At 36.5% G+C, this 10,164-nt stretch overlaps 1 protein-coding gene across 1 annotated transcript; it reads left to right on the plus strand.

Annotated features, from left to right (window-relative positions):
• Positions 1-1,143: 1,143 nt before the first annotated feature.
• Positions 1,144-9,776, plus strand: CMAS (cytidine monophosphate N-acetylneuraminic acid synthetase; the record flags this gene model as incomplete). Its single annotated transcript, XM_009576116.1, has 7 exons — positions 1,144-1,356; positions 1,593-1,748; positions 4,353-4,486; positions 5,800-5,894; positions 6,667-6,838; positions 8,673-8,823; positions 9,535-9,776. Coding segments are annotated over 7 exons (1,163 nt in total), but the record flags the coding sequence as incomplete, so codon positions are not given.
• Between the last annotated feature and the right edge of the window lie 388 nt (positions 9,777-10,164).

Consider the following 10,164-nt stretch of genomic DNA (forward strand, 5'->3'; position numbering starts at 1 on the left):
TCGTAATTATTTAATGCATGTGAATACATATTGCTTAATGACCTGTGGTGGATATGGTGGTTTGAGTGACGACCTCATTTTCTAATTGGCATCTGAATTTGCCCAACAGGAAGCCAGTTAGGGTTATGTAGCCTAACTTTGAGTCATAACAGGTGCATTAGATGGAAGTGCACTAGGTTTTCGAGTCCCCTTTGAAACAGCTGTGCTGACAGGGTGCACGTTACACAACAAAACTCTGTTAGTTGAATGGGGAGTGTATATTTAACAGGTATGTATATTAAACAGCCTGAAGCAGTTCATGGAAAATACTGCTTCTGCATTTGGTCACATGGGTGTGACTTGATGTTGCTGTCGCTGTCATACGTATTTTTATTCTCTTGATCCCATGATGTCTTTGGATGGAAAAACTTAACTGAAGCACCATTTGCTATGTACATTGAGAATGCCAGTGTTGCTGAGAGAAGAAGGGTTATTTTTCATAATTTTTGTTTTTATATCTCACGTGTTCTTTTGTCACAATGATGGCAGCAGTGGCCTCACAGTGCTCAGCCAGTGTTTATCATCACATAATACTCAGACTTAGCCTTCCTTTTGTGAATGTTTATTATCCCTGAACAATCACAATCTTGCTTTACCAGTATTGAAGGTTTTCTGTGCCAAGACATATGTGATTGTAACTTGAACAGCTCTTTCTCTGGGATTGTATGGAACCTAATTAACACATTTTAAAACACTTCCAGAATAAGCTAATCTTCTAAGTGTGTGGCAGTCTTACTTGTTGTCAGCCTTGTTTCTGAACTCTTAAATGATTTTGAATGTCTCATTGAACCCATTCACAATTCGTTGATCTGTTAGCATGCCTAACAAATTGTGGTGTGCTGACACTGGATTTTTCTGGTAATGCTTCTGAATTTTATGTTGCTTGAGCTCCCTACATACATGGTAGATCAAGCACTCTACAGTATTAAATTGAAGTGCAACCCAGGCTTGAGATTGTAAAATCTAGTGAATGTGTGTGTTTTGTCCCTGTTGTTAAAAGTTGCTTGTTGGACTGACAGGGATAGTTTTACTAACGCGAATGTAAGAACTAGTTCCTTTCGTTGCAAGGTGTGATACATATATAAACGAGGGCGTTCGGGTTAGATTATGGCAGGCAAGTCAACAATGCTGGGAATTATTCTTTATATTCATTTCTGTCACTGTCTGCCAACAGTGTATGGGTTTCTACAGACCATGATGAAATTGAGAAGGTTGCAAAGCAGTTTGGCGCTCAAGTTCATCGCAGAAGCCCCGAAGTATCTCAAGACTCCTCAACTTCTCTAGAAGCTATCAGAGAGTTTCTTAATCATCACCATGGTAAATCAGTAATGAAATATGCTGAGCTTTTATGTTGTAGCCCCAGAGAGATGATGCACTTATTATTTAGAAAAATAAGTAAAGCCACTTATTATTTAGAAAAATAAGTAATGCCTTTAGTAAATAAAAGCTATAAAAACTCTCCTTTTTTTGTGGCATCCACTCATGCCACACTTTGCAGTTGTGTATATTAAAAATATTCATTATTTCATAAATGTTTGTTTGTTTTTCTTTAGAGGTTGATATTGTAGGAAATATACAAGCAACATCTCCCTGTTTACATCCCAGTGATCTCATAAAAGTGACAGATCTGATCCAGAAGGAGGGGTTTGATTCTGTCTTCTCTGTTGTGAGACGGCATCAATTTAGATGGAGCGAGGTAAAAAAAGGAGGTAATATTTAGCTGTTTCTGGTTACAGTTTCACTTCATTAATTTTTTTTTCAAATGGTTTATTTTCATGCCCATGATATTTACATTAGCAAGTGGTATCAGAGGCAGGGGCTGAGTTCTTGGAGAGGTGTGAGATAGGCTTAGAAATTCCTTTTAAGTAGTGCTGTTTTGATATTACTGATCATTGCTCAGCCTTTCTGTAACTGTTTTGTAGAAGTGATAAGGTATTGAAAATTAAAATGTTATTAACTTGTCTAGGCTCAAAATATAGCTCCCAAAAACTTTACATTTAACTTCTGCTTGGCGGGTATTCTTGTGAATGTAGACATGACACTGAGGTCCTGTCTGAGCTAGGAAAGTGTTTGTTCTTACTATGCAGTAGCTAACAAATGACAAATAATGTGAGGTTTTGAGGTAAAGTCTTAGTGAAGATGGGATGGCAACCTCTTAGCCTGGAGACTTAGGGTTTGTTTCAGCCTGCTAATTTGGCTGCTGACTTATGTCAAATTGCAAACTACCTTTGAGTCATGAGGGCTGAACTCATGTTAATTAGCTCGTGTAGAAGAATATGACTATTTTTTCCCTGAGAAAATATGCCTCTTGGCTACAGTTGCCAAGATGACTAAAGACTGAACTCTTTACTTACAAATAAAGATTGTACCTTGTTGTAGCTGTAGAAGTACCTTTTGTCCTTGTACAAAGAACTATTGCACACATTATCTATGTTGCTTTTGTTTCTGTGATTAAAGCAGAAATGTTTGCTTCTTTTTCTCAAAATGGTTAGTGCAGATACTGCCACATTGTTATTTTTATTTTTAAAAAATGTGTACTCAGACATTACAGTTATTCTATTAAGATTAAAAAAAAATTCATCTGAAGCATTTTGTATGAGTTTACAAAGCATGCTGTAAACGAGCATGCGAAATAAGTGAAGCTTGATATTAGAGGTAAGTTGGAATAAAAGTTAGGCCTTTGTTTAGAATAAACAGATAACTTGGACATTCTCATTGTTCCTCATAAGAGGAGAAATAGCATGACACAGTTCGTTCGTAAAGTATAAGAGGAGTATCGAAATAGTGGATGGCAGTTTAGGGTTCTGTGGATTGCACTTCAGGCAACCAAGTGAAAGTCCACTTCACATCTTGAGATGCTAGAATGGACATCTGTGAAAGACTAAATCTCATTTGGATGTACCGAGTGGTTTTCTGAAGTGATTGTGTGCCACCTAGTCTCTATAGGTAGATTATTAAAATGAAAAAGCCTCAAGGCCTACCTAAAAGAGCAAATAATTCTTTAGTATAAAATGACATCTAAAGTCTTTTAATGTGGTGAGAGATAAAGAATTGTTCAGTTGCAACGAGTATATGCGGTGAGAACAAGGAACACAAAGGTGTGCACAAGGTGTGCAAACATTAGCAGCTTAAGGGTAAAAGCAAATGAGTGTGGTGTTTCAGGTGACAGTGATTCACAGGAGTATTATACATTACAATATACATATACAAGCGTTATACATATACAATGCAAGAGTATTGTACTCTTTTTTCTTTTTTTTTTTTTGCAGATGGCTTTAAAGTACTGATTATGTTAAAAGAATTTTATATCTTTTCCTGTATATTTCTGTTGTTCCTTCTGCATTAAGGTTTAATATTGATGCACCCTAAAAGAGAAAGGTGCGTGTCTCTGTCACTGGAAATGTTTACTTCATTGAGCGCAAAGCTCTAGTGTATTTATGAAATACAAGGTGTGTATATATACTAAAGCCTCAGGATGTTTTGGGTGTTTGAGAATGCCCTCTAACTTTTTCTTGGTTACTAGATCATGAGACCTGGTGAATTTTAGCTGCTTTGTGCGTGTGAGTTTGGGTGGCATAAGGACAGAAGTCTCTGGTCCCTGGTTCATGCGCTACTGGCATTGATAACAATATGGGATCTTATGGAATCATGCGTGTTCAAAGACACTTGTTTGTTTATTTGTGGACACTGATTAAACCACTTATGAAAAGTTAATATAATGTGTATCCTTAAATAGGAAGTGTTTTGGGGAGGTGCCAAAATGTTTTCACAGGCAAAAATTTTCATATGCTCTTTTTTCACCTTCCAGATTTCAGATTGGTCCTCTCGGCTCTTGGAGTTCATTCAGTGCATTCCTGGTTTTAGGTGTAGGTAGCTGAATGGGTTTTTTGTGTTTACCCTCACCACGACTTAAACCCCTTCCTATCTTGTACTAGGAGATAGAGTACAGAAAGAGTATAGTATTTCTTTCACATTGGCAAGGACAGTCTAGAAGCATGTCTCCCCTACTCCTTTTAGTAACCAGTTCTGGAGCTGACAACCTCTCAGTTTTTTTGGGGGTTTTGTAAGTTGGGATGAAAAATCTCCTTCTCTGCTGCTAGAAATGCAGTCCTCCAGTTTGGTATCCACAGTTCCAAGAAAGAGCAAGCAATTCAGTGATTCTTTATAAAACTAACCAATGAGAGGCAATAATGAAAAAAGTTGGTGACTGAATTGTGTCCTTAATTTTTCAACAGAAAGCTATTTAAAGAAAGTTAAGTGGCTCTGAACAGAGATTCTGGAAAACTTATTTTTTCATTTTTCTCTGTTAACAGAAAACAAAATGACAGAGCCCCAAAACCTGAATCCAGCAAAACGGTACCGGAGGCAAGATTGGCCTGGGGAGCTGTATGAAAATGGCTCATTTTATTTTGCCAAGAGACATTTGATTGAGAAAGGCTACTTGCAGGTTAGTGCTTATGTTTTTCATGCTCTTTAGAATAATACATCTTTTACTCTTGTTATAGAGGGTTCTGAATTCAATAATGTATTTCTATTCCTAATGCAGTCAGTATGAAGTAACAGCACTTTGACCTTAGAACAGTTTGTTTGTGACCTTAGAACAGTTTGTTTATTATGTGTAACTTGCCAGGGCTAGCTGTAGCTAGGGCAGTTCCAGTTACAGCATCCTGCACAACAAACAAATTTATACAAATAATATTGAGCAGTATATAGCTATAAGCCTAAAACAATACAATACTCAGTTTCACATCAGTTCGCCAGGTTGTAAGTGTGTACCTTACAATTCATTTTAGTGTTACTAAGGGTGTGAAACTGACCTTCGTGCAGAGTCATAGGCTTCTCATATAATCTCTAAACTTGTATTCTTGGCCAGTTTAGTCTTACGCCAATTTTGTACTGTAACTTAAACAGTCTTTTTCCCTTTCCTGATGTTTACATCCCAGTGTATTAATGCAGAACAAATGTATTTACTTCAGCTTTCACTTTGTTTGTCTACAAGTATAGTTTCCTAGTTTTCTCATGTAAGACAAGTTCTCCGTCTTACAGATCATTTCCAACATTTGTAAGCAGAACTGAAAAAAAGACCAATGTAGATATTTCCGTATTTGTAATGGGAATACCTTACTAGCTATGTCAAGAATACCAGGTTCTTATTTCTCTCTTTTCCAGATACCTCACTAATGCAGAGATACTAGCTTTAGGTCTCTATAGTTTGCAAAGACCCATGCAGTGCCAGCTAGTGCTGTGTGGACTTGCAGGCATTGATCTGGATAGTACAATTGTGCTGAATTCTACATTTTATGAAGGTTGGGCCCTCTGAGGATCAGGGCTTTTAGTTTTTTTAATTACATTGGGGTGTGGCAGATATTTTTCCAATTGAAATTAAGTCTTTGTGTAGATAGCAAACAAAAAATAAGCATACTCTTACTGAGTAAATGCTAAAGGTATTACTATTTTACTGTATTAAAAGACCTAGTGAAATCAGCATGATGTAGTGACCATAATGCATAACATCTTTCTTGCACACTTTCTTTAGTTGTAAAACGAAAATGCTTATTAACCATTGCCTCTAGAAAGTTGTTTCACATGCTTGGTTCTGTGTCACTGGCCAAATATCATTATTGATGGTTCACTTATATTTAAGCTACTGTGACCACTGTGTAACCAGATACTTAGCTTTTATTACATGGTACTAAATTGTATGGTTTTGTATTTCTATAAACCCAAGCAGAAAATTTTAATGGGTTCTATTTTATTTAGGGTGGTAAAATGGCCTACTATGAAATGCGTGCAGAGCACAGTGTGGATATTGATATAGACATTGATTGGCCTATTGCAGAGCAGAGAGTATTGAGGTAAAAGCACTTTTTATCCCTTTATTTCTTTGATATCATTCATTGTTTCAAAATATGGTCATGTGAATTCATAACATATGTAATGTAAGTAATCAAGATCAAAGATAATTGGACTTTATTTCCACCCATCATTTTTTCCTATCTCTGTTGAAATCATCTGAATTACCTTTGCTATATGTTGTTGTGGTGGGTTTTGGTTTTTTTTTTTTCCTTCAAAAGTTCAGCTTGTGGAAAAGTGTAAGCCCCGCTATACCATAGCAATGTGTTAGCATCATCTCTGGCTTTTCCAGCTGAGTTGTCCTAAGCTTCTATGGTCTGGACCACATTTACTGATGCACATGACTGAGAGTGTTCATGTAGAAAGCATGAGCTGATTACATTTTGCCAGCTGCCTTTTCTTTGCAGCTACTCTGCATCTCTCTAAGGAAATAATGGGTGGAAATGGAATATGTTTTCTGTGCCTTTTTCATCCTTTACTCCATCTTGGTTTTGCCCCAAATAAATGCTACAGAACATAACCTCTTATGCTAAGAAAATAAATCTCATCCTAATTTTTAAATGGAGATCATAACTGAGCTGTCTCTTGGATTATTCTGGTTTTTTTCCTTTGAAGAGGGAGAATATAGTTGGAAAGTGAAGATGATGAGAAAAGACATTAGAAAAAAAGAATTTGAAAGCTGATTCTTCTGTCTGAAGATCACAGTTGTATTTGAAATATTTGGTTTTGGAGTGTGCAAAAACTTCCATCCTAAAAGATAACTTCTTTGTCTAGCTTTGGATATTTTGGCAAAGAGCCATTAAAAGAGGTGAAGCTATTGGTTTGCAGTATTGATGGATGCCTGACAAATGGTCGCATTTATGTGACAGAAGACCAGAAGGAAATGGTCTCCTACGATTATAGAGATATTGTTGGTATCGATCTCTTAAAGAAAAGAGGAATCCAGGTAAGTGTTGTTCTGAAGTGTGAGGCTTTATTTCTGATGTAACCTGAACATTAAAGGATTCTAAAACCCTGCAGCATATAAGTTGGAGTTTCTTCAGAGTACTTATGATCAAGCAGCATAATACATTGGTTCAGGATTGGTACAAATGTTGTTCTCGGATCTCTTAGAGGAAAATAAGTGTTTTGAGAAAGTTCTCAAACTCATTCATAGTAGCTATAGCATCTTTCTCTTTTTGTCCTGGAAAAATGTGGGAAGAAGCTTTCGTGGTGTTTCGCTAGCACCAATCATTGTGTTCTGTGTAGTCTAGACACTCATTAATTAAAAGTCAGCTGTACCAAGCAGGGATATGTTGTTACCTCTTGGCTATAGAAGAGGAAGAAGTACCCAGGCAAATAACTTGGTTCATCCTAGATCACCCATGATTGTTGCAAAGAGGGGAAATCAACCCCCCAAACACTTTTGTCTGCGTATTTGTTTTAACTGTAACTTATGTGCTTTGAAGGTGTAAGAATTCAGTTTAAGTGAAAAACTGAAACAACACAGATGGTAACATGGATACTATTATTGTTATTATTGATTGTTATTACTGCTACTAAATTCTGCTGATCTGAATATTTGCTTGCATTTATGTGAAACTAGCCTCCTTTGATATAGCTAGAAGAATTTTTTGGGGTAAGAACCAAGTACAGCTTTAGGCTGCCTTCAAAGAGCCTTAACTCAGTCCTGTTGCAGATAGAGATAGGCATGGATAAGACAAAGGTAGCTATAACCCAAGTAGACTTCTCGAGATACATTTTTGGAGTCTCTATTGTAGGATTTTTTTTTTAATAACAGATTACATGAGACATTCATGACATGCTTGGATGCAGCTGTTGCTGCCTTGAGGCAGTGAAATGGAGTAGATGGGTTTTCAAAACTCCCTCAGCTTCATTTTCTGTGAGGCAAAAGGGGAAGGAACCTTGTAATCATTGTTTTGTTGCCTGTGGGAGCCTATTTCCATACTTGCTGTGACTTGGAATCTGTCATTAAAAACCTCCTGTTCTTTGTGCTGCACTTTATGTAGTTCTAGTATGCTGATATACTCTTGCTTTGTTCACCACTGCTGTTCATTCTGTACTTAAAATCAGTGCCAAGTATTTGTTAGTATTTAAAAGCAATTAGGGAAGATAAGCTTGTCCACAGCTTGGACAGGAAACTTGAAGGGCTTGTGTCCGAGATTTTAAAAAATCCTGCTGCAATAATCTTCTGGTTTTAGCCTAACTTGTACATTGTTTCTGAAATTTCAAACTTGGAATGGACTTTTGGAGGTTAACGTGCTGTGCTCCTTCAGTCTGTTTAGTGTTTTGTTGATGCTGTGAAGTCCTACTGTAAATAAAACGATGTTACTAGGTAGAGGAGTCATGGAAAATACTTCATAATATTCTACTTCTACAAATATTACAGACATCTTCCTTGGAAATTCTCTTATTCCCTACTGTGGCTTAATTAGATGATATTGCACTAGATAGTTTGCATGCCACTGTACTGTGATATCCGGTATTTTATTTGGTACATGTTGCATTTAAAAAGACAAATGTAAATTTCTTTTTTGGAACCCCAGGGAAGCCTACAGAATGGTGTTTCACTTTCCCAAAGCAACTTCAAGACTGTCATGTGGTTTTGGACACTAATCACTTCTGGTCCGAGTTTTGATTGAAGAAACCAGTTATTCAATGCTTTTCTGATATCTGGGAGCTTCTATGAGCAAAACTTCTACTGTTTTCTTAATAAATCAACTTACATGTTTGTTTTCTTTGTATGTAGAATTTAGTCTAACTTCACTTTATTTTAATAGGTTCGATTCATCTCTGAAAGAGATTGTTCAAAAACACTGTCAGCCATGCAGCTGGGATGTGTAGCAGAAGTTAGCGCAACAAATAAATTACAAGTCCTGGAGGACTGGCAAAAAGACATGGGTTTGAGCTGGAAAGAAGTCGCTTACTTAGGTCGGTTCCTTTTTTTTTTGTAGTAAAATTTCATATAGCATACACAAATACAAACTTCATAGTGCTGCTCAGCTTCAAAACACTTTGCGCTTTGTTAATACACTAAACTTAATGGGATTGATGTACAAATTACAGCACACACCAAAAGCAGGTACATATTTTAAGGCTTGTTGGGGTACAATCTAAGTATTAAAGGCATTGATGAATCGGTGTCTAATTTGGTAAGGGAAGTCTTAGCTGTTTTTATAATGAGATTTAGGAAAGCTTTTGATATTACACAAGCATACAGTTACAGCTCACAATTTTGAACTGATTCTAGTTTATTTCAGATGGATATTGTACAGATTATATTCTGAAATGGAAACAAGAAATGGACAGAATTAAAACTGAAAGCCATATGATTCTGTACAAAACTATTTCAGTGACAGCTTAAGTGTATATGCAAATGCTTATTCAGTTGCTGAAATAATTTTACTACTCTTCAAAGTACCGTTCTCTTGCCTGAAAATTGTGTAAAGTGTGATCAGCGTTTACATGTATCACTAAGATTTTTCCGTGCATGCGCAAAGTGCTCTTGAGCTGCTGAGATGAAAATTATGGCAAGAATACAAATTTTAAAAAATAGATTACTATGTACACAAAAAAAATACTGAGTTTGCTCAGTTTTTCCCCTCTGTGATATTTTGCCTTGTCTGTCATCTTTCTCAATAGGAAATGAAGAGTCTGATGTCGAATGCCTGAAGAAAGCTGGCATGAGTGGTGTGCCTGCTGATGCTTGTACAGTTGCTCAGAAGGCTGCTGGTTATATTTGTAAAAGCAATGGTGGCTGCGGAGCTGTCCGGGAGTTTGCAGAACACATATTCCTGTTGTTAGAAAAAGTGAACTCTGCAAGAAAGCAAATGAAAGAAGTGAGTTCAGAAATGAGAACAGCGGGAGAGGAAATAAAGAACTAATGAAAAACGAGTAACACAGGTGGTCAATCCTGTATCCCAAAGGATGGCTTATCTTTCAAGCTTTACATTGCAGTAGAGTTAAAAAAATATTTCCCTCTAATTAAAGGTCCCACTTTAAGTGCTGATATTCATGACTGTATGCTGATAATCATGATCATATTCGTGATCATTTAAAAAGCCATTTAAGTGCAATGGAAGGAATGCTACAAAAGGTAGTGTCCTGCAAATCTACTCTTAATCATTACATGTGTCCTACAGGAATGGTGTGTCTTTATTTCATAATCTGAATATTTTCAGGGATCAGTGATTTTTGCATGACTTAAGGATTTGTAATTCAGACTTTCTAAAAAAATTTTCTGTCCGTTTTACTCATTTAGTTTACATTTCC

Source organism: Fulmarus glacialis, unplaced genomic scaffold, assembly GCF_000690835.1.
Source record: "Fulmarus glacialis isolate BGI_N327 unplaced genomic scaffold, ASM69083v1 scaffold12004, whole genome shotgun sequence".
Lineage (NCBI taxonomy): Eukaryota > Metazoa > Chordata > Aves > Procellariiformes > Procellariidae > Fulmarus > Fulmarus glacialis.